This window comes from Myiozetetes cayanensis, unplaced genomic scaffold (assembly GCF_022539395.1).
Source record: "Myiozetetes cayanensis isolate MyiCay16 unplaced genomic scaffold, myiCay2020 scf6-25, whole genome shotgun sequence".
NCBI lineage: Eukaryota > Metazoa > Chordata > Aves > Passeriformes > Tyrannidae > Myiozetetes > Myiozetetes cayanensis.
The window spans coordinates 28320871-28345926 of NW_026087853.1; the positions used below are offsets into that span (position 1 = coordinate 28320871).

The following is a 25056-nucleotide window of genomic DNA, read 5'->3' on the forward strand; positions in this document are numbered from 1 at the left end:
CATTGCTTTCTTCACTAACAGCACAATAAATTTGTGTTAAAATATATTGAGAGGAACCAAAGCAAAACCTATGAATATATTTCACACATTTTTTAAAAACAAATTAACATAAGTCTCAGTGACCTTCACAGGGAAAAAAATGAATATTAATATTATTATTTAAAAGTATATTGTTTGCTTTCCATAATATTAAGTAAAATATAAGGTGTTAACTACATGTTTGAACTAAACTCCTTAACTTGCACACAGCTCTAGCTTCTAACTTTTCCAAAAGCCAAGCTTGGTATTCTAGGCACCAGAGTCTGTTTCATCACTGCTTTTAAAACAAGAAAAATAAAAGGACTTAAAATATAAGCATCTTATTACAAGTGTAAAATGTTTTCCCAGTTTAAGGGAAATAGATGGAAACTGTTGTTGATGGTTTGATTTGAAAATTTAGTTGAAAAACTCCAAGACCAAGGGCTTTTTGCAATTTACTTCAGTCTCAATGTTTCTCTGCCTCATGTATTATTTCTTGCAGTACAGTTTTATTCCTCTATGAATGGGCCTTTTAGCATTCCTACATACAAATCAAATCAATACAGTGACTCCTAAAACTCAAATCTGTGCCAGCAGCAAACTTTGATTCATGTTCAGGTGAAATGCTTCTCTTTATTTCACTGTCATACAGCTGAATTGCAATGGACTTTATTTTGCCTTAGATCAACATTCATTACATTTTGTAATGAATTACACACTAAATCTCATCTCTCTCATAAAAATAAGAAAACTGGTATCAAAGTCATTCACGGAGCAAAAAATACAACATAATACGTTATCATTTTCAACATTCAAAACTCATTAACAGGAGGAAAAAAATCACGCATACACATGACTCTGATCTGAGAACATGAACTAAATATCAGTTTACTGTATTTTGATAGTCTGCCTCCACTGCAGACCTACTAAGCCGTGTTCAGAATAAAAGAATTATACATGAAATATTTCTCTTACCTGATAGAAATAGGGATTGGGTTCAGACTCTCCTACACCGTTGAAGTCTTCTACATTTATAAGCTGGAAGTCGTACAAAAATCCAGCATTGGCTGTTCTGAACTCTGGCAGAAGCTGCACGTGAGGCAAGTTACCTAGATTCTTGTAACGCCAGTTGTAGAGGTTACATAGACTGTTCAAAACCATAGAGACAAACCCCAAAGAGTTAGTTATAGGTCCTTGAACTCATTCAAAATATTTCAGACGCACACAATCCCTTGCTTTCAACATTAGTGCTTCTGCAGGTTTTCAATGAAAAGAATAACTTTGCTGGGCAGATGTACATATATAAATAAATGTACTTGAAGAAGCTATCCAGCAATATTACTTTTAAGTTGTGATTGTTTGGTTCTGTCTCACAGAAAACTTCAGATTTCACTTCAGTGTGGCACACTCAGCCTTAAGTCTGTTCTACTTGATCAGAGTAAAAATTTTGCAAAGAATTCTAGTGGAAATTTTCATGGGGTACCAGAACTTAAGGAACACTAATGCTTCTTTACAAAACAGAAGGAGTAAGGAAAAAAAAGCATTTTCTGCATTAACAGTTGTAAAGTTTCTTACTGTAAAAAGAAATTTATTTTGTTACTTATTTTGCGTATTGCCGTGTACTTATATAAAACATGAAGGGAAAGAACAAAAATCTACCTAAATCTGAATCATCTCTGGTATTTATAGAACAGTAATACAACCAAAATGCCTCACTCAGAAATGCATAACAATATCCAGACCAGATAAAGTAGTAGATAATTCATGGGGAAGCTACTTGTGATCAAAAAAGATAAAGCATAGGAAGGTATGGAAAAGAAATCCTTGATCGAGAAATTACTTGCAAAATGAAGGAATTCTTGTACTCTCTTATCACTAAAACATTCAATAAGATGTTGTGAAATAGTAGACGGCAAAAGAAATTTCATTTACCATTGTACTCAGTTAGAATTTGCATTTTAAACTGTCATTCATAAGACTAGCATATTCTACGCTCTCAACATTTTTTACATGAAAAAAATGAAATTCTCCTTCATATTGTTAACTACATTTTATGCCTAAAAGAAATAATTACAACTAAACTTAGAGTAGTAACATTTTATATGGAGTAATTTTCTCTTATTTGGTTTTATTTTTCCTTCTTAATATGACACCACAAATATGCAATTTACGCAGTAAATAAATCTGATATTTAAATAACCACAGTGAAATGACAAATACTTAGATAAAAATGAAAAGCTATTTTACTACACAGATGCAGTATCTCCTTTAATATAAAAAAGGTCTTTATGCTCTTGTGTGGACAATCTGCATGTCTCCAATGAAAGATGCAGCCTTGCTGAAATACTACAAGAAAAGCACCCTTTTACAGAATTAAGGGAAATACATATTCAACACTAAATAAATCACATCTTTATTTAACCTTGAATATATTAAATGTTAGTTTAGAAAAGGAAGCTTCTGCAAAAAAAGTCTCAGTTGTAAAAAAAATGCAAACACTTACTCATGCAACAGCAGAGTACTTCTATATAAAAATAACAATAAAGAAATAAATCTGATTGCTTTTCAACAAAGTAGAATCTGCCTTCCTAGTCTAAGCTGAAACAAATGAAACAAAACAACTAAATTTCTGTTTTGCAAACTTCTGTCCTACCAATAAAAAACAAAGTTTCCAAAATTATATGTGCACTCCTCTCATTTTGACCTGTTTTTTTCATACAAGCTAGACGTGCAATCTGCTGTCTCACCTTGCTCTTGCTCTTCCTTGTGCATCCAAATCAACAGTTGGCACTCCAACACGAACAAACCGTGTAAAAAGAGACTGCTCCATGTTGGAGTATTTTTGAAAAGCCATATTCTTAATGACTGGTGGCAATTGATGATGGTCACCAATCATAATCCACCGCTTCAAACGACTGAATCCATCTTGGGGGTTCTAGAATTAAACAATTACACTACTGTAACTATTACAATATAATCCAGGCACTCAAAACACTTTAATAGTTAAATTGGCTCCCTTTGTCTAATCCCTAAATTCCAACATTTGTTTTTAAGTTACACTGAACTGCAGTCATTTTAAAGACTATTAGCTTCTTTCCAATCAGAGAGTAGAATTCTAAATAAAGTCTTTTTTCTAATAAAACAACAGGTACCTTTATCTACTAAGATTAGTAGAGAAATATCAGGATAAATATCATATTACATTGCTTTAAAGGCCAAAAGTAACACATTTGTCAGAGAACAAAAGGAAGAACTACAATTATAGACACCAGAGTAGTAAAAAAACCTGGTTACTACATAGTAGTACTACCCTCGAACTGTCCTTTGAACTTTATTTTCAGGATTCTGAGGTAGTGAATATGAAGCATCTGAATGATGACTGATGCATCTGAAACATTTAAATGCTCAGATGTCTGAGGCACAAACTGAACCTTTCAAGTGTCTCTGCAGTACACGTGTTTCACCTCTTTACTGCTGTAATTCTCACATGGCCTCTTCCATGACCAGGATGTGCCTCTAACTAATTCTCATCTTGCTCTTGGACTGAATTCTCTTCAGTATGTTTGGTATATCTCTTTCCAGTTCTGTACCTTCCTTTGTGCACCTATGTTACATACTGACAGACCTCATGAAAAAATAGAGGGAAAAAGAAGATTGTGCAGGTAACATTATCCAGGAATTAGAATCCTGAAGACTTCCACCTGCCAGACTCTCATTTCTTACACGCTCCTGTGATACTTTCCTGTCCCCATAGGAGCACTATTCAAGACAGAACCTAAAATTCTTTTTCTTGCCACTTGAAGTGGAAGAGCTCTGAAGCTCCTCTGATCAGACAGCAAGGAAAGAAACCTGAACTGAGGACTGCCCAAATCATCAAGCCTGAAAATGCCTTAGTAAGAAAGTAAGAGTATGAAAATTATTTTTATTGGCATGAAAAAAATAAATCTTTTTTTTTTTTCACCCCCTCCCACAAGCTTACAGCTTTGGAGAAGACCAAACATTCTATATAGTCGTTCAGCTCTTAGCAGCAATTTTAACCTTGGACAAAGAGCTCACCAAACAACGCAGTTTTTAAAAATTTCTCTCTAAATTGCAACTGAAGAAATCAAGTGCTGCTACTCTGGAAGTCTAGATCTTTAGTTTTTGTTTAAAAAAAACACACTCAGTTTTCAAGGACTATTTGGATGGCTTATGTAAATAAAGTAATGGAATCCCCCAGAATATGCCTCTCTGGTGAAATGATCTGCTTTAATTACACAAACTCTTCAGTTTCTGCATTTCTCATATACACTTACTTTCTCTCACTGGCCTGATGCAGCCGGTTATTCAATGCTCATTCAAGCATTTAAAAAAAACTCTGTAAGATGCTTATTTCACTAAATAAAGTAACTTCATAATCAATGTGACAGTTCTTACTGACTACTCAAGTAGCAAATATCAGTCCTGAGTTACTTTCTGCATAAGATATTTTCCTTTTTAATATTCACTGTTGTTCAAGAACACAGACTCTTATTTATCATATTTTGAAGTATGTTTTATGTTTCAAGTCTAACCTGCAACAGGAGAGGTATAAAGGTTTCTATCTCCAGGATCTGAGCGGACTCTTCCATTAAGATGTTGTCATACTGAGGAAAAAAAAGTAAAGAGATGTTCATACACACAAAAATACAAACTAATGTAGTTATTCAGACTACCATTATTTATTCAGTTTTTGATGGCTGTAACAGTTACAGCAGGAATAGGGAAAATATCAGTATTACCACCTGGATGAAATCCTACCATATCAATGGCAGATCTATCTGTACCGATCAGGGCTTACATCTAAAAGAAATCCATGACTGAAATACATTACATGCTTACTATATACCATAACCCATCTGCAAGAGAAAAGCTTTCTGCAGTGGAGCAAAATAATTTGGTATCTTTGCACTGAAGTTGAAGAGGGGCCAGTTTTATGATCCAATACAGTGCATTATCAGCAAAAAACAATACTGAAAGAATTACTGGTATCTGGTTTTTGTCAGAAAAAAAGTCCGCACTAAATTAATAGTTATGGTTACCACTGCTGAGTGAAAACATCATGGTTCTTTTTCCTCAAATGGTTAATTTTTTAGGTAAACAAAGTTCTAAAGGAAAGGCCATGCTTTTCTTTCCAACTCTGGCTCTATTTTATTAATCATACCACTTCTGCTTATCACTGAATGTGGCAAAATTGGGTTTTTTTGAATGCACTATTAAACATTTTTCATATATACAAGAACTTGAAAATCATTTCATCTTACGTAAGTTATATTCTTCTTCAGTAAAATTACTAATTGAAACACACTGTTAAAAAAATACAACTCCAAATAATCTAGCTGCCTAGATTTAGGGCAGATAAAAAGGTTTATACAGGGCAGGGAGGGAACCAACATCAAAATCAAGTAGTATTGTAACATTAGTACAATCATTACTTTGAAGCCTAATTCAACCAGGTCACGTCGTTTCAGAGCAGCATGAGTACAAGTCATGGCAATGATTTTTGCTTCTTTCACCAACAGGTATTTGGATCTATCCAGGCCACTGCGGAGAAGTTCAAATGCTCTGAATTCCTATGGAGGACAAAAGAAAATTCTTGAAAGTCAGAATACAAAAAAATATAACTTATAAAATATATCCACTCAAACTATCTGGCCACCTTCTTAATATAATTAAACAAGGAAGTTATGAAGGTATCTACTGATATCAATCTAGTCTGAATAATTTACTATCGTTTCCAGGTTTTCCATATTTCAAAAAACAATCTTTTAAAAACCTGTCAAAGAATTCTGCAAACCTGTGTGCATGTATAAATTTGCAGACAATTATACAGTTAATTCTGAGGAACCCTCTCAGAATCCCCCAAAATTTTGTTTCATACTTTACTGAAGTGAATTCAGTATCATAAAGTTAATATACAGTTAATATGACTAAATGATACAAAAAAAATCACCTTTGCCCTAACTTTGAAAAGCCTCTCAAGCAATTCTGGCAAAAATAGAAGATAACCTAGAAGTAACTAAAACAGATTCTCTGATTAAAGGCAATTCACTGTAAATATGAAGACCCTGTATGATGAGAGGAGGACAGATAGGTGTACCAATCTGAATAACCTAATCAGTGAAAATGGAACATGCAGAATGGCTACTTCCCAAGATCAAATTAAAAGAGGTTAGATAGACCCATGTCTCTATCATGAAACATACTACTCAAAGGTGGAAATTCTGACCTTGCAGGCTCATGAAGCTGCCTAGATGTATGTATTTCTTCTGGGATGTTGGGCAAACGAGAATTTTGGAACCAAGTAAAGTTTTTGTATAGGATTAGCCAGATCCAGTTACCTTTAACAGTTACATGTCTTACCTCAAGCTGAGTGAATATTTTCTTAATATGTCTAAAACACCCTTCAGCAATTTCCATATCTTCTTCATAGGATTTGCCTTTGAAAACTGGCTGAGGAGCATTTGCAAAATACTGGTGGAAAGGAAAGAAACTGGAGACATCTGTGACCTCTGGCAACTTTCCACCTTTAACTTTCACTTTGCTGATATACTCTTCCCAACGAGACATTACCTATGGCAAAGAAAAGTGTCATACTAACGTGGTTTTATATCATCAAATTTTTGGCAACATGTAGCCTTGCATACATAGCATTAAAAAAAAAAAAAATCACAAAAGTAAGGTATATCTAAATTAGCATTTGACCTTGTGTCAGGATGACATTTTTGAAGTTGTGGTGGGTTGAGTTTGGCTGGCTGCCAGATTCCCACCCTCAACAGTGAGCATCTCTGCCCTCAGCTGCTGCAGCGTGGTTTTTGACCTGTTTTCACAGAGGCACCACACTGCCGCTGATGGGCTCAGCTTTGGCCAGCAGTGGGGCTGTTGGAGCTGGCTGTGTCCAGCACAGGGCAGTCCCTGGCCTCTCCTCAGAAATCATCCCTGCAGCCCCACTACCAAACCTTGCCACATAAGCCCAGTACAGAAGTAATTTATCATCTCCACCTACAGTACTTTAGTTTAAATACCAAGTGGAATTCATTTAGGAGGAAACTGAACTAGAAGATGAGCTCTAGCAGTGCTCCCAGCACACTTCAACACCTAATGGCGGTTAAGACCCACACTAAGGCTAGCCCAGAGTAACTTTTGTAAAACCATATACAGTGGATGTATTTAATCCTAAGTACTACTCTACAAGTCGTCTTATGCAACAATAATTGCTAATGTAGACATGTCACTGAAAAATACATGGAGGGGAAATGAGGGATACACAATATCCAAGAAGAAAAATCACCATTTTGTATACTAAACATTTGATTTCACACTGGCATTTAATGCCATAAAAGCCTTCTAGTAGGACAGCCCACAGATTTTCTTATCTGAAGGAGAAGCTTCAGATTAGAATCTTTGCCAGCAGTCATGAAAGGCAGCAATGCTAGCCTTTTAACAATGCTAGCCTGAGTCATCAGGCAGGATTTGAAACAATAGCAATACAAGCAAGTCATGTTGCAATTTTAATTTTGGCCATTATTGTATTGTGAACCACCAAGGAAAATGCATTTTATTTTTACACTCAACTCTGAAAAATTCACTGCAATTTTTACAAAGTGTTTCATAACACATTTAGGTCATACAGTCTATGTAAAAGTATTTCAATCCTTACTTGGTATAAGAAAAAGTGGCCAGCTGTTTCACAAGTGTAAGAAACATCTCCTGGGACTCCAAGACTCTCTTGTAGTCGCCCAACTTCTCGCAGAAGTTCAAGTCTTCGAGCTAGCACATAATTAACTCTTCCATACCTAAGAAATGGATTAAATATAACATAATTTTTATTTAAATGCATTTAATTCAAAACTGTTTTACCTGAGTATCACGAGAGGCAACCAAAAAACCCCAACACCACCCTAAAAAACCCCCCAACTACTACCCTGTTCCAAAACCCAAGAACTTGCTACACACTGTGTATTTTTATCAGTTGAGCCCTAACAATCCACAAAGTCATGCAAGAATCAGTGCTTAAGATAAAGCTCTTTTTATCCTATCACTTCAAGTGAAGTTTCCTAAGTGTTAATAATACATTCTCATGATGTACCTGTGAAGCAGAAAAGCATTACTTCCCATGTACTGTTTAGGAACTAGGGTACAGTACATGTTACACAAATACAAGCAAGTTATACAAGTCTACGGACCATCATAAACAAAACTCATATCCAGAGTTTCAGTAGGAAAAGGTTTAATTCCTTTGGCAATATTCAACATGTAATGCAATAATTAGCACTCACTCATAGGAGATTCTGTACTCCTGCATACCCATTGAATAGTTTCTATGACTTTTATGATTAGTCTGTAACCTACTCCTTCCATTCTTCCTTCTCTTACACAATTCAACCCAAAATTTTTTTTCCCTTTATGAATCAGATTCTTTATTGCATGAACTCCTCCCCTCCCAGAAGTGTTATAAATGGGTGGAATTAAAGAAGTGAGAACAGGACACTTCCTTTTGAAAATGCATAAATACTTAAAAGCTCAAATGTGAATAATGGCTAACTTTCAAGTTCTTATTAAACTTACTATTCATAAAACACACTTTTTGCACAGAAAATACCCGGCACTATCTTTGTCACAATGAGTTCTATTGTCTTATTTAGAAGAGTATTAAAACTGGAGATTTGAATTTACTAAGACACAATTGATTACAATAGTGCTGACGACTGGCAAAAACCAAGACCCTCAGGAACTATGACAATTAAGATCCTTGAAATACTAAGTAGTTTTTTGTCAACAACTCTAATCAATTATAATTACAAGTGGTTGCAACCAGTTGTGAGATTTTTTCCCCTTCACACTTCCCATGACCTCTTATTTCTCACAATTTAAGTCGTATGTCCTATTTAATGTATTTGTTCATTCCTACAAAAATTTTCTTTAGCTGATCCCCTTTGTGCTTCAGTGACAGTACCAGCTTAATCAGCTCCTCTCCACCCCCCGCTGTGTTTTGCTGTGCTTGCAGAGGGTGTAAAAAAGGAACACCAAGCTTGCAAGCAGGAGAAATTCCTTAAGCATTATTGTGCCCTCAAAAGCAATCTGATGCAGAACAAGCATGAATTCAGAAGCAACCTAAAACCAAACATAAGGCATATGAGAAATAAAGGTGCAGCCCACCTTCAAAGATATTTCTCAACCTTTACCCCTCCCTCCCAAACTGCCAGAACCCATAGCACTCGCAGTAATGTCCCATAGGTTTGAAGTAACCTTGAAAAAGTGTGAAAAGAGGCAATGTAGAGTGTCTCAAACAAAACCCCTTTTAATAATGAGCACTACTGTTCAAAGAATATACTAAACTATGGATATTACTACATAAATATTTGCTACGGCATCACATCATTAAGATTTTGGCTATCAAATTTCTGGAATAATTTGACTTTGTCAAAGTATTCAAATTAAAAGAAAAAATCACAAACTATTTATTTTGCTAAATACTCAACTACGTATACGCGGGTAGTTTCTAATGACTACATGTAATTTTTGCTACAGCTTTTGAAGTCAAAGTATTGCTATGATAATCCAGTACTGGACAGTTCAAATATTTCCAGGATGTGACCATTATATCCCTGCTTACACTTGTGAATGTGTTTAATCCTACTGACGTCAATTGGACTAATGCGTGACAAACATACAATTATTGAGGAGAAAATATTCTTAAGTCTTGATACTGATACAGAGTTGATAGCTTTCCTTATGTATGTATATTTCAATATGTTATCAATGAAATATTGCTTAACCTGAAAGTTGCTTATCTGAAGAATTAAAAGCAGAAAGTTTAATTTCATTTTTATGTTTACTAATGTTACATTCACTGTAACAGAAGTGATATCATATTTGTAAAAAAATTGCAGCTGCAAAAACCTACCTTTATTATTCTAACTTCTCTCACAGATTAATTCTATAAAAGGTATATGAGCCCAAAATTTACAATGATCTACTTTTATTCCACCAGTGGAGTTTCTTAAGAAACAACTGTATAACTCTGCCTTTAGATTCTCAAGGGAGTACAGTCTCTGCAGCACGTAATAACCAAAACTACTGAACCTTGTGTACTCTGTGTTACTGAGATTCAAAAATATGAGAAAGGTAAAAACTTGTCAAACACAGCTCCTTGCTCATTTACAAGGCAGAGCAGATTCAACGCACACATCCTGCTACATGTTTATGCAACTGAGTTTATCATTAGCACCTCCCTTCTCACCTGCTGAAATCTTTCTCTGTCTCTAATTCCTCTTCTCCATGACCCAGACGCAGAAGGTGGCGCTCATCAATGTCTAGAGCCATGATTTTTTCAAACAGCTGGTTCAAGGCCTAAAGATTGACAAGAACAGGAGAAAAGGTAGTTTTTAGAAGATTCAGAGGCTCTTGCAGAGGAAAACTGAGGAATCACTGGTAAGTAATGTAAGAAATTATGCCTCTGTTAGTATAAATGGAAGCCAAAACAAAGTTAATATTGAAATTTTTAATCTTGACAACAGGGAAATTAGCCTCCTAACACTCTTGTATTTCCATACTTTATATAACAATTAAATTTGATTTTACAATTTTAAAATTTAATTCTATCACATAGTTAACTTAGTTGGTAAAGTTGTCAGTTTAAAAAACTGTCTCAGGAGGCACACTTTGTAAACACTGATTTTTGTTAGATGACTTTAAACAATTTAACTTTTATTGTGTATTAGAAGAGCATGATCTGGTACTGACTATCAGGTGCTGTGACTATTCCATTTGGAGAAATAAATTTTGTTTAACTATATTTCAAGGTGTTCGCCCTTAAACTCTTCAATTCTCTAATTGCTTAATATCAACTGTCTAATTCAGAGTATCTCTAAGGAGCAACTTTGTAAGTGCTGCATCATCAAGTTACGAAACTAAGAATAAACATAGGTGAGCTGCACTTCCAGCTGGAAGTCATGCATCAAAGCATAGGGAACAAACCCTGCTGAGACACAGTTTATTTCCCGAGGTACAATTTCAAGATCATGTCCTCACAGAAGTCTTGTCTGGTAAGAAGAATCTCCTACCTGCCTCAAAGCATTTCCTTCCCTTTTTCCTCAACAAACGTGCTCTCAACTCTTTCTCCAAACTTCACTACATGTCACTCTCCCACAGCCCACTGCAGACTGGCCTTTATTATTCCAGGCTGTAACTCCTCACCAAAGCAAAGCCCCCTCCACCATTCTTTGATCAACAGTGTAAGTGCCTGATCATGCTTTGATGAGAAAAGATGGAATGTTTTTCAAGTGATATTTCAGTTAAAACAGATCATAACTTAGACAACACAGGATAATTAGGGAGACCAGGAAATAAATAACCCTGGTTTCCAAACAAATCATTCCAAACCAGATGCAGATTCCATAGAATATGCTGAGTTGGAAGGGATCCATCAGGATCACTGAGTCCAACTCCTGGTCCTTCACAGGACACCCCAAGAATCACACCATGTGCCTGAGAGCATTGTTCAAATGCTTCTTGAACTCAGAGAGGTTTGGTGCTCTGACCACTTCCCTGGGGAGCCTGTTCCAGCGACTGGTCACCCTCTGGGTGCAAAACCTTTTTCCTGACATCCAACCTAAACCTCCCCTGACACAACTTCATGCTGTTTCCATAGGTCCTGTCACTGGTCATGAGAGTGGAGAGATCAGTGCCTGCCCCTTCTCTTCCCTTCACAAGGAAATTGTAACTGCAATGAGGTCTCCCCTCAGTCTCCTCTTCTCCAGGCTGAACAGACCAAGTGACCTCAGCTGCTTCTCATATGGCTTCTCCTCCAGATCCTTCACCATTGTCGTAGCCATCCTTTGGACACTCCCTAATAGCTTAATGTCTTTTTTATATTGTGGTACCCAAAACTGCACATAGTACTCAAGGTGAGGTGACACCAGTGCAAAGTAGAGTGGGAAATTTAGAGTAAGACTCTTTAAGACTTTTAACATTATCTTTTTTATTTTATATATGCTTGAGAAATAGCAGTTAGACTCAATTTCTTATGAATGTGAAGCAAACAATCAGCTGAAGAGGCCTTCCCTTAGGATCATGAAGCACAGAGCAACCAGTGTATGGGAAAGTTAATTAGCAAAAATCTGGCATGCACACAATGAATGTGCAACTGTAAGAACCGAGTAGAGACTTTTTCAAAATAGTTTCTAATTTCTACCGCCAATCAGTTAAACATATTAAAAACTTCTGATTAATAGCTCAAAACTACATACCTGAAATTCAAAAATTTAATTTCACATTATGAAACTGGCCTAACTACACACAAGCCAACTCAAGTTTGCATTGTTAAGAGACAACTGCAATCCCAAAACTACTGATTTCAATACCTACCGTTCTTCTAGACTGTAATTACAAGAAAATTTCACACATGATTGACACTTTACCTGATTAGAGTGGGTAACTATAAGAGTTCGTTGTTCTGGGAAATTATGATAAAGATTGGATATTATCTGGACTGCTACATCAGTTTTTCCAGTACCTGGTGGACCCACTACCTAAAATGAAACACAATTAAAAAAATTAAAGCCAAACAAAAACCAATACACCATCAGAACACTGCACAATAAAAAACATGTAGTCAGCTGGGAAAAAAACTCCGAACAATCTCAAAAGACATTGACAATATACATTGCTTCCTGGCTTTGGTGAACTTCCAAGACCAAATACAACATATCATAAAAGACTCATTCAGACTAGTTAGGGAGATTCCTGACTAAAAGGAATATGGTAATCCAGCATATAAAGTACTGTTCTGGTTTCACTACCTATGAAAACAAACCTCCACAGAGAAAGAAGGCAGTTTAGCCTCAAAACAGGCTAAACATGGGGGAAATGACAAAAAGAGCACCAAGACACACACAATTGAAAAAGAGTCACATGAGATAGACATAGAACAGGGGGAAAAAAAAGAGAGAGCTCATTTCTTTTATTTACTCAAAAATCTACAACTGAATTTACCTAAAGTCAGCATTAAATAAATAACAGAATTTCTAAAAATACCATAGTTAGTCCAGGCTGCATTCCTGCACGTATAGCTTCAATCTGAGTATGGGTAAATTGAATAGTATTGCTGTAACAAAGCAAAACAAGATCAGATAATTGATAGATTTTGTCCACAGTTTTGATAAAAGCAATTGTTTTAACAAGTTTTGTTTAAATTAATTGTCTATATCACTCAAGAACTACACACTTGCACACTCTTGCATAAATTAAAATAACATTACAACTATCTTCTTTATAGACACAACAGTCTTGCAATTTCTAAGCAAGGCAAGAAATCATGTTGACCATGTGACAACAAATTTATCCCATCTAAAAGACTGTTTGTCTTTATTAATTATTTGCAGAGAATGTTGTAAAATTATTTAGGTATGATTTTCCTAATATTCAAAATCCTGAGACAAAAAAACCACTAAAAGACAGTATTTCTCTCTGTTCTTCCAGTGAATTTTTTAATAGAGAGGGGATAATAGAATAGTTTCCTTTAAATATAAACCAAACCAGTCTCATTTCTGAATATGAACTGCTATGCATGTGTTATCATTTTAAAATAAGTTCTCATCCATTTATTACCGTTTTGGTTGATTATATGGGTATGGTCCCCTGTTTGGAATGACATGAGGCTCTACAATCAGTGTTTTAGCTTCTTCGGGGTTTTCTTCACTTCCATCCTCTTTTCTTTTAGTTCCTTTACCTCCCTTTATTGGGAAAGTTATTCTGTAACACATAATTTAAGGTTGCACTTAAATGTCTTTAGTACAACACAGAGTGTCTTAAAAATTTATACAGAAAGATTTTTTTATCACCATTAAGACAAATTTACACAGAATAAGGAAACAAGTTCTGCAAATGACAAAGTATTAATGAGGATAAAGAAATTACAAATAAATTGATGAAGCCGACTAGACAAAAAGTACGTCAAAAGCACTATCTTCATAGCTTGAAAAGCCAGGATCAGTGCTGAGAGCCAGCTGGAAAAAGATGTGTCAATGTTCTAAATTGCCCCAAAACATGAAGCCTCTTATCCTCCCATCTGAATTTTTTATAGCCTTCTGTATATGCTAGTAAGCTTCTCTAATTCAGAAACAAATCACAGGTGAAGGAATCCCAATGCCTATTCAACTATCTCCAAACAAAAATGAAGATATCTGTAACAGTAAAGCTCTTAGTCTCTTTACAGGACAAATGCAGCAGCAGGAAGAGCAATAGCTCTTCATAAATAGCAATATCTGTCTTAATCTGTGAACTGAAAATAAACACTAAATCACTGAGGAAAATCGTGAGATCTTTTCTTGATAGCTTCAGACTATTTTTATATCGTTATATAGTGTTAGTGCGTTCTCCATACAAATTCTTTATGCAGTGTTTCCAAAAAAAGCATGGAAGATTACCTCCATGCTTTTCAAGATTCAATTAGGCATGCGAAAAACTGGATTGGTGCACAGGAAAGACACCTTTTTCCACCCCAAATCTATTCCTTCAAAAGGAAACATATTTCACTTCTCATTAACTTATGAGAAATAGATACAGTTTCCTTGGCTGAAGAACCTGTTCTTCAATACTATGCATTGTGAAACTCAGTTGCCAAAGTTCAAGGAGGTGCACCAGGAGGGACAGAACTGTCATGTCTACTAAGAGCGCCACTGAAACAACACGTGTAGATGACACTTAGCTGCCACAAAGGCAGGCATCTTATTTCAGAAACCATTTCTAAAACAAAGTAAGCAATACGGGATTTCAGACTTAATCGCTTGTTTTGAGCGAATGGTGTTTCCAAAAGCTCAAATTTTAACTGATGTTGAAATTCCTGTTCTTAGCTTGGTTTAATGAGACATATAAGGAAAATATGTAATTAAAATTCTTTAGGTTGACTTTGAGGGGGCTAGATAACATTATGCAGAAGTGAATACTACATGTCTTGATTTTATCTCCTACTTTTGCTTCTCCCATATATTTCATAGGCTGATCTACAAGCAATGCTCTGATGCAGTTTTGTACAGAATAGCACAGAAGTTGGTCTTGAGCCTAACGGTAGTACAGTTAACTCTGTCATGTAAATCCTAACATATCATAAAAGAAAGAACATCTCCCCTCAACTCCTGAGCATAACTCCACCTGACAACACATTTCAGCAAGAATACCCAACCAGGAGTACTTGAAATATTGAGATCACCTGAAGGGAGGTACGTGCAGAACTGGATTGTTAACAGTGACTTTAACATTGTATCCAGGAAAGCTAGCTTTTAAGTGATCAATGGACAGGAAAGTGTCATTAAAATCCAGAGTTGCAATCTGATTTGGCATTTTGGAATAGTGTGCACTACTTGGGTCTCCATATCCCAGAATGATGTCATGCAGCCAGTCAGGAACCACACAATCTGTATTCATCAAATTCCTAATAGTCTCCAGAAGAGCCTGTAAATTAGAAAAAAAAGAAAAATAGGACTGGAGTGACTGACTTCTACCAAGCAAAAATCATACTGAAGACCAATGAAATGTGTTCTAAGATGACAGAATGTAACTTTTTAATTGACACTCTTTAGTTTGGTTACATTGAGTCCATGTGTCTACACAGTGTCCATATGCATCAAAACATCAGTATCAAACCACAAAATTCTTTAACTATCCCGTTAGTAAAGATGACCATAATCATCAGTAAAAGGTTTTCATCCCAGAACACTCATGACAGGGAGGAAAGCCATCGAAGACCCTCATGCAGCTTAAGGTTTCCTCTTACATCCCTCTAGATTTCATTCCTGCAACTAGCTTAAGCTTCCTGTCAAAAGTTTGCTCTTCACTCCCAGATTATTTTATCTAATTGTCTGTGGTTATGTCAGCTTTCTCTCCTTTCCCCTCCATTGTAAACACCAATGGTTGCAAGTCTTCAATAACGGCCTCACTTGAAACTTGGTATTAGGACACCATGCACCTGCTCTTCAGCAGCAGAAACAGGATACAAGACCCACACTGATTTCCAGATTCTCCAAACTAAGTGTGTGAGATCCTGGATCCGAATCTCACTGAATTATTGATATGGGTCAGAACCAACTCACTGAGTGTTTGTGTCCATGTGGGGAAGGGCTGGGCATGGACCTGCAGGAACATGGTAAGGCCTGTACATAAGGCCTGAGCTGAGGGCACAGGACAGAGCTGGAAGGCAAGGCCTGCAGCCCATGCAGAGCACACGGTAGAGTCTGCCTGGGAGGGAAAAACCTCTATATATTGACTAAAAACTCTATAAATTCACGAGACTCCATGAGGTCTCCTCTCTTCTCCCTCTCCAGCCAGCACCACATGAATCATCAAATCTCATCAGTAACTATTCTCTCTGTCTCCTTTCTCTCTTTCTTCTCCCTTTCTTTACTCCTTTTAATCTGTTTTCTTCTTCTACTCTTTTCCTTCTCTTGTGGGTAACTTAAAACCAAACAACTGTGTTTCACAAAAGGTAGTATATGGATTGTTTTAGTGGGTGTTTCCTGTGGAATGGATCTTTGTGCTGAATATTTTAGTAAAATGCTTTTCCTTGGTTGTATTTTACTTCTGTAAAAATCTTTTGACAAAAAATCTTTTTTTGACTCACTAAATTAAAAACAATTTCTCTTAGAAAAGAGTGTGTGACTCTTTCTCCGGATGCTAACTAGAGGTTATAAGGAACCAAAAGACTTTAGAAAAGTCTTAAATAACAACGTAACCACTCTGGGGAGTTTATAGGTTAATCCTGAGCACAACAACATGCCAGCAAACATGGACGCAAAAGGATGGCAATCACAGTGCATCAGCAGTCCACACCAGAATATAATACAGAACCTCCAAATGCCAACCTTGTAAAAGAATAATCAGTCAAATCAAAGTATGGAATTTTATTCTGATAGTCTACATTTACCTATCCATCTCCAAAGGGTAGGATTCTCTGCCCTTTTCTTGCTTGAGTTTATCATTCACGGAATCAAATAATGTGATCATCATCAGTCCTGCTTAGTCAACCTCTATAAGGGTCCTTTCCCTTTACTCAGCATCTGGAGTGCTGTGTCCAATGTTAGGCTCCCCAGGACAACAGACATAGACATAACGGAACGAGTCCAGCATAGAGCCACTAAAATGATTAAGGGATTGGAGAATCTGTTTTATGAGAGGCTGATAGAGCTGGGATTGTTTAGCTCCAAGAAGAGAAGACTCATGGGATGATAGAGAATTTTATCACTTTGTATAAAAAAAAGGTAATGGGAGGAAGTATAAATAATGGCCAGTCTTCGCGAGCGAAGATCCGGGGAAGGTCTTTACACCTTCCAGCCTGCGCATTGGATTTTTTAGGTGAGACACAGTGTGTGCGGAACTGAGCCCACCCTTTAATCCTAAGGTTCATCTGCCGGGGCCAAGCGAGCTTGGACAGTGGCAGCGAGGTCCTTAGGACGTAGGTGGGTTGCCTTTAAGGGCTAACGAGCCCCACCTGCCCGGGAGTGGCCCTGACCGGGAATCGAACCCGGGTCTCTGCAGTGATAGCGCGGCGCCTTTACCACTAGACCACCAGGGGCTCCAATGGGAGGAAGTAAGGACATAGGAACTGGAGTTCACTCAGTAGTGCCCTGCAAAAGGACAAGGGGCAATGGACACAAATGGAGATACAGGAAATTCCACTTAAATACATCAAAATGTTTTTATTGTAGAGGTAATAGAACACTGGAACAGGTTGTCTAGACTGGTTATGTAGTCTTTGTCAACAGACATATCCAGTTCCAACTGTACAAAGTCACAAGATCTTGAGCAACTTGCTCTAGCTGTCTCTGCTTTAAGTAGGGTTTGGACTAGATCATCTACAAAGGTCCCTCCAACCTCAACCATCCTCCTAATATGTTCCTTCCAATCTCAAACATGCTGTGAATTCTGTGATAGCCCTGCAAAGTTACTAAATTGAAGGCAGCTTAGCTCTTCTGAAGCCTGAAGGTCCTGCAATTACTTCAAAGGCTCAAGATATACGGATGGATGAGTCCTATATGAATCAAGAATATTTATATTTTTGTTGCAAATAGAGAACAAGTACTTCTGGTTTAAGTGTATATGAAGTATAGCATGATATTTTTGTGCTAAGAAAAGCATGGTTTTTTCAGGTAGTATTTTTAAATCTAGATGATTGGTTTCTCAGAGGAAAGTATGAGAAGTATGTCCCTAACAGCTAATGTGCTCCTTCTACATCACAAAAACTTTGCTTCGTCTTTTCAAAAGTAACTTCTATGCATGTAAAACCAGTAATATTAGTTCTTGTAAGAACTAACACTGTTGAACAATTGTAGTGACATGGTGGTGTCACCTCTAGCAAACACACTGCATTTCCACTTTCTTTGCTGTCTCATCTGCTGAATTTACTAAGACTGGACAAGAGTTCTCTTGTCCTCTCTCCTGCAAGCTCAGTTTTAAACGTCAAGTTACCTTCTATCTGCTCAATACACTGTCCAAACTAGTCACAGCATTATCTTATTTTCTTCTATCCAGATGAAGTTAAAAAGGTTTGCAAATGACATGGAAGGCATGCACCTCAACTGGTAGCAATGTGATAAACGTGGAAATATCTTAGTTTATCTTGAAAAATAAATATGAGACTTGAGTAAAAAACAGCATAGAATGGTTTGCATTGGGAGTTGCCTGTAAATTAACTGCAAGAACACTATAAATTTGAAAGCTACACTCATATCTAACAGCAATTCTGAACTGCAGCACTTTCCTTCTTGCTACACAAAAGTAAGTATGTGAATGACAACACGTCTCTAAGTGCTTGTACACGAATAGGAGAGAGAGCACTTTTACTTATAAAGTAAAATGAACTTGCCACAGACACTCAACATATGCAATTGGTTCTGGTCAGTTTTTTTTAAACCTATTTATACAGGACTCTCTCTATGAAGTACATTCAATATACCAATCCACAGTTGGATGGCACCAGAATGGTCTAAGCATGGTGCAAGCTACTGTTTCACACTAGAGGCATCTTTCCAGTTAGAGAAAAAAAAATGTCCATGTCTTCCTGCCTGCCTCTATCCATTTACACAGAACTTGCTTCAGAATCCTTTAAAATGAAAATCACTTCAATTATGTAATGCATGATTTTAAGGCAACAAAAGAACGGTAGTTTTTCATTCATGTTGCATTTTTGTAATGGAAAACTCAAGGAACATTAAAGATTCAGAGGTCTAAAGAGCGAAGAAAGTGAATAAGAAATACTGTTAGGTGTACAAAATTATGCACCCTCACAGTGAAAAAGACCAACAGTATCTTGTGCTGCATTACCAAGTTGCCCAGCAGGTCAAGGGAGGTGGCTCCTTCCTTTCTGCTTAGCACTGCTGAGGCTGAATCATAGAATGGCATTTGTAGGAAGGGATCTTCAAAGCTCATCTAGTACAACACTCCTACAATGAGCAGAGACACCTTCAACATTGCTCAGAGCCCTGTCCAATCTGACCTCGAAAATTTCCAGGGATGGGGCATATACCACCTCTCCGGGCAACCTGCTGCAGTGTTTCACCACCCTCATCATAAAATATTGCTTTCTTATAACACTACCCCTTGTACTACTGCTATTAAAAAGTCTGCCCTCCTTATAAACCCCCTTATTGAAAGGGTGCAATAAAATCTCCCTGGAGCCTTCTCTTCTGCAGGCTAAACAACCTCTCTCAGGCTTTCCTCAAAGGAGAGGCGTTTCACCCCTCTGATCATCTTCATGTCCCTCCTCTGGACTCACTCCAACAGGTCCATACATCCCTCAACCTGCTGGCCACACTTCTTGTGATGCAGCCCAAGATTCAGTTAGCTTTCTGAGCTATGAGTGCACACTATTCGCTCATGTCGAGTTTTTCATCCACCAGTACCTCCAAGTGCTTTCCTGCAGAGCTGCCCTTGATCTGACACACTCCAATAAGAAATTGATCCAGTGATGCTCCCAAACACTAAGAGGTTCTTCTGTTTTTCACCTTTTGAGTAGCTACTCCTTTAGCTACCCTTTCTTCACATTTTTCAATATTCCTTTCACTATTACATCAGGTAACAAAAAACACATACCTCCTTAATCCAAAAGGCTAAATCTGTCAGCTTGCTGTTACAGAACTGAAATTATAAACTAATGTTTTATTATATACTTAGGTGAAGAACCAGTGTTCTGATTTTCAGTAAGTTCAACAGTTATCTCCAGGGGAAGGTTATCACCAGCTGACGTGCTGCAGTTTACTAAAGGGATGCAATGCCACCTGAAAACCTTAACTACATGCACCTAAAATAAACATGTCTCAGTACTGCTGGCATATTCAGACAAACTCTTACCTAAAAGTCAAAGAGCAAGTACTTTACCTTGAAATTGTTTTCTTTTGGTTTTCTTCTCATTATTATATTAAATGTCTCATAAACATCTTCTGCTCCATTTTGGATTGTATTGGTCATGTCTTGTTGATACTGGTTTGGGTCCAGAAATACTCTGTATGTTCTGCAATCACCTTTAAGTCTTGGCTTGGGTTCAGGTCCTGCCCATAATGAAACAGCAAGATTAGAATTTGAATTAGTGCTAAAAGCAGATTATCATTCAAATTAGTGATTCATAATTGTTCCTCAAATGAAATTTAGACAAATTCACATCACAAAACTAATTTCTGCACAGCCTTAGAAATATTTTTATCTTATTATTCTAACAGTTTTTGAATATAATCTATTTTATTCCTAAAATAAAAACATACTGGATTTATTTAATTAATGTAACTACATCAGATTTTACTGAAGGAAACTAGTTAACCTTTTCCAGGCTGGTCATGGAACTGGTTTGGTTTTTTTCCAAGTAGGTAATTAATTCAATGAGCATTCCTTACAGAGAAGAAAGTTAACAACTAAGTTGTTAAAAATAAAAAAATAAAGAGAGAAAAAAAGCTTTGGTGTATCATACCTTCTTCAATAACACGCCCTTTCTCATCCAACATGCCCTGAATTTCACAGCCTCTGACATACACCAGACCAGTTTGCTCAACAAAAGGTTGCCGTCGGTCAAACTTGGTGCCATAAGGTTGCATGGGACGCACCGTAATCAAAAAGCAGACATCGTGTTTACGTAGACCTGATTCCCAAAAAGTATATTCAGTGATTTGATTGAATGGAATTTCCCTTATCCACTCCTTTATATATATATATATATGTATATTTATATATATACTAAGAGAGAGAGAATAGAATACACTAGGTACACTAGCTAGGTGCACCACTTCATTGCAGTGAATTCTGATGCCATCCTCCTAGATTTTCTACTTAATTAGAAATCTACATTCCCAAACTTGTATCTGCTTATTTATCACACACTCCTGCTTTAGTATTTGTGCTACATGACCTGTAATCACACCATGCAGCTCCAGCATATTTATCAGGTTTCTCTAACAAAAGAGAAGGGAGTGACATTTACTGATAATACAAGTACAAGTGCATGCCTCTATGCCACTTGCCAACACGGTCAACTGAAGTTCAAATCCCCAAGCAAGAGAACTGTCACCTGTGGATACTTATAAGAAATAGTATTTGGTAGAGTCAGCACTTCATAACAACTTTCAAATATACTGAAAACTACTCAAATGCACTGGTTTGAATTAAATCAAAATCTGTCATCTCCACTTATGTATGAGACAGATATCACATTCCCCATACTTTTCAGTGTGACATTATTAGCATACATATTCATTTAAAATGTTAGCTTTCCACATTCCACATAAAGGACAGAATTCTACAGTTAGTAACTGAAGGACATCAGTTACATTCTGTTCCCAATAGGAATCTAAGTATTTCAGTAATTTCGATCTTCACTTTAGTAAAGTATAAACTTTAACTTAGACTTGGAATTTGGGATTGACAAAACTGTACCTTGGATTAAAACACCCTTTTCTTACAAATAAGATTACATCAAAATGCATTTTGATGAGCACCTATTTTAAGCACTTTTCTTCAAAGAACATAAGTACCTTCCCATTCATCTTTGATGTTATCTCGGACATTCAAATTAATTGTAACATCTGCTCTTACTCGCATGGGCCAGTTTTCACCAATATTGGGCTTTGCCACCTCCACCACTGTAAAAGACACAATGGGTTGTGCCATCCTAGCCCATCCACCAAAGACCACACCTCCGTATTCCGATAACCTAAGAAATAAACCCCAAAGTTTTGTTAGTCATTATCTGATAACATATTCAGTTCTTTTTTTAAAGTGTGAAACAATTTACCTCATAGTAAGTTCTAAGACAAAAGTAGAATTCTTAATTTCACATGCTACTGAATTAGATTTACATAATCCTGCATTTTAGAACTGATGCATAACATGAACTTATATTTCAAGAAATAAAGGTAGTTTATGCTAGCAGTATAAAAAAACCAACCAATCAACCAAAAAGGGTTGAAGAAAGGGAAGGTAACAAAATGCAACTACTGAGTGTAGAAGATATCACACCAATTGAACCCTTGAAATCTAAAGAAGATTAAAATGTGGCAGATGGCAAATTCAAGAATAGTCAGGAACCCCTCACAAATCAGAGGAGTTGATGGCAAGTTTCCATATTTTGTAATGTCAGCCGAGGTTTAGTACTCATAGAAAACAACTCTTCCATCTTAATGCAACAAAGGTTGGTTGCTGGCATCCAGCATACTGCCTTTAACCCTCCTACAGGGAGACATATCTACACATCCTCAAAATATTATCCCTTGGGATGGTAATACCTTACAGAAGGAGTAAGTATAAAACACAATATGTGTGTAACAATTTTAAGCACAGAAGTTAATATGTATTTAGAATACACACAATATTGGTTATTCATTCTGGAATGCACTTTGATTAGAACTGAACTGACTGGTTTGCACCAGTTAATAAACATTACCATGGCTTCATCCTACTGACACTATCTTCAATGTCCTGTCTGATTTCATAGGTAGACTCTAAGCGGAAAAGATTGAAGTTCCTCAGCAGGTAGTCATGAAGAGTCAGAAACTGTAGATTCAATTTGGGAAGTGCAAGACAGCCTGAGGGTTTAAGGGTGGAAGGGGAGAGATATTTGATGAACAAACACAAAGAAGATGAATTAATACAATGTTTCTATGAATTCATACATACATGCATTGCACTATAACTGCCACAGTTGTTATCCTGCAAGATTCTAAGAGCTACCCTTGATCAATATATGCCTCTAGAAAGTACATGTTTTTCAGGTTCTCTCTAAATTAGCCTGCACAATATTGAAGGGATTGTCATCCTACTAGCAGTAATACAGTGACATATTTAAATATTAAATCCATCCCTGTATTCAGACTACAACTGATTTTATGAAAATCAAATGCAGGGCAAAGTAGTGGTACTTTGGGAAAGCAACAATTAAGCTAGCATTAAATAGTGATGAAAAAGGCTCATTAACTACAAAAACCCAAGCAAAATCCAACAATTCTCCAATTCCCATGCTTTATGTTTATGAGAAGCCATGAAAACCATTAATGTAGAAAAAAGTTTAAAGTCAAGAAATCAAATTTTAATACACAACTCTTTTCAAAAGTTTCTGTTAATGTTTTAGGTTTTTTATGAGAGTGAAAAATACAGGAAGATTAGATCTAATTACACAAGGAGTATTAGAACTCCTAGACAGGCCCTGAAGCTTGCGATCTTTTTAGGGTAGACTTAGACGCAAATTTTCCACAATAAAAGTTCTTGTAAGTTACTTATTTAACATCACAGGACTAATATTTCAGTTTGAAAACCTACATTTCAGATCTGCAAAAGCATCACGCTTTTGCAACTTGAAATATTATTGTTGAAACCTTTCACTGGTATATGTACTACATATTGGCTTTCACATGCACTGAGATACAACAGCGGTTGAAGAACGGTGACAGAACACAGTAATTTCTATTCTGGAAAGACTGATGGTGATAAAATACTTTAACACATTTCCCAACACCAAGTAACAAACCCTGTCCTAGTTATATGCACAAAGGGCAGGACATGAAGCAACACCTCTTTAAGGTTGCACAATAATTATGAGACAGATATTCTTCTTCCCTAGTTTTCTAAAAAAAAAAAAAATTCCTATCCTTCTTGGGTTAAATTACTCTTACTTAAGTTTTAGACCAAAGTAATCAAGCTAGTTTTAAGAACACAAAAAACCTTTCAAGACCACAATAGTAAAACTGCCTTGTTTGAAACCAGGACTAGAGAATACATGGAAATTACAAAGAGAAAGTGTAAACTAAACTAAGAGAAGCAAAATAGAGAAATACTTGTAACAGTTCAACAGCATCAGAAGTACTTCACTATAGTGCCATCAATACAATAATTGCAAAAGAGTTCACCACGGGAGGAAATGCTTCCACCAGCAACCACTGTTATTGCCAAAATTACATTTCATCATTGAAAAAATGTCTTTAATGCATTATTAAAAAGTCACAACACAGCACAGAAACAGGTGTGATGAGCTGCTCTTTCTCCTCCTCCCTTCCTTTCCTCCTCTGCTTTAACACATTTATTGCAATTAATATATTTGACTATCAAACAAACACAGAGTGCTTGAAATGCAAAGTCAGCCTTCCAACACAGTCTGAATGACAGTAAAGCTACTCTGGTTTGTATTTATGTATCTGAATGTCTTCGGAGCATTACAATAACCTATGTGCTGTTCAGTGAAATAAAAAATAGAATTAAAGAAAATACCTGGTTTATATATTAATTTCATACAAATTACAGCAATCTCCCTGGATTAGGAGGTTTTTCTACTTTGTTTGGTTTGGGGTTTTTTGGAAAGGGGTGCTGTCTGTTTCTTGTTGCTTGTTTTCTTTTTCTTTTTTTTTAAACGTTAAACATCATCATCAGACTTAGAAGATTTAGACTTCAGAAGAATCCAAATCAGCTTTTAACTACTTTCATCATACTAAATATAAGTACTTTATCTCTTCTTGGACAGGTCTCTAGACGACATTTGTATCATATCTGTTTGTT

The 25056-nt window shown here is 36.4% G+C and overlaps 1 protein-coding gene across 1 annotated transcript in view; it reads right to left on the minus strand.

Moving 5' to 3' along the window:
- Positions 1 to 25056, minus strand: part of AQR (aquarius intron-binding spliceosomal factor) — a 51496-nt gene that overhangs the window by 8917 nt on the left and 17523 nt on the right. The window contains exons 16-30 of the mRNA XM_050334889.1: positions 22955 to 23096; positions 22047 to 22225; positions 20990 to 21157; positions 20407 to 20576; positions 15248 to 15489; positions 13648 to 13791; positions 13075 to 13144; positions 12459 to 12569; positions 10280 to 10389; positions 7697 to 7832; positions 6400 to 6609; positions 5472 to 5609; positions 4572 to 4643; positions 2766 to 2953; positions 994 to 1165 (exon numbers count right to left, since the gene is read on the minus strand). Coding sequence (XP_050190846.1) covers positions 994 to 1165; positions 2766 to 2953; positions 4572 to 4643; positions 5472 to 5609; positions 6400 to 6609; positions 7697 to 7832; positions 10280 to 10389; positions 12459 to 12569; positions 13075 to 13144; positions 13648 to 13791; positions 15248 to 15489; positions 20407 to 20576; positions 20990 to 21157; positions 22047 to 22225; positions 22955 to 23096 — 2252 coding nt within the window. The remainder of the gene's footprint in view (positions 1 to 993; positions 1166 to 2765; positions 2954 to 4571; positions 4644 to 5471; positions 5610 to 6399; positions 6610 to 7696; positions 7833 to 10279; positions 10390 to 12458; positions 12570 to 13074; positions 13145 to 13647; positions 13792 to 15247; positions 15490 to 20406; positions 20577 to 20989; positions 21158 to 22046; positions 22226 to 22954; positions 23097 to 25056) is intronic.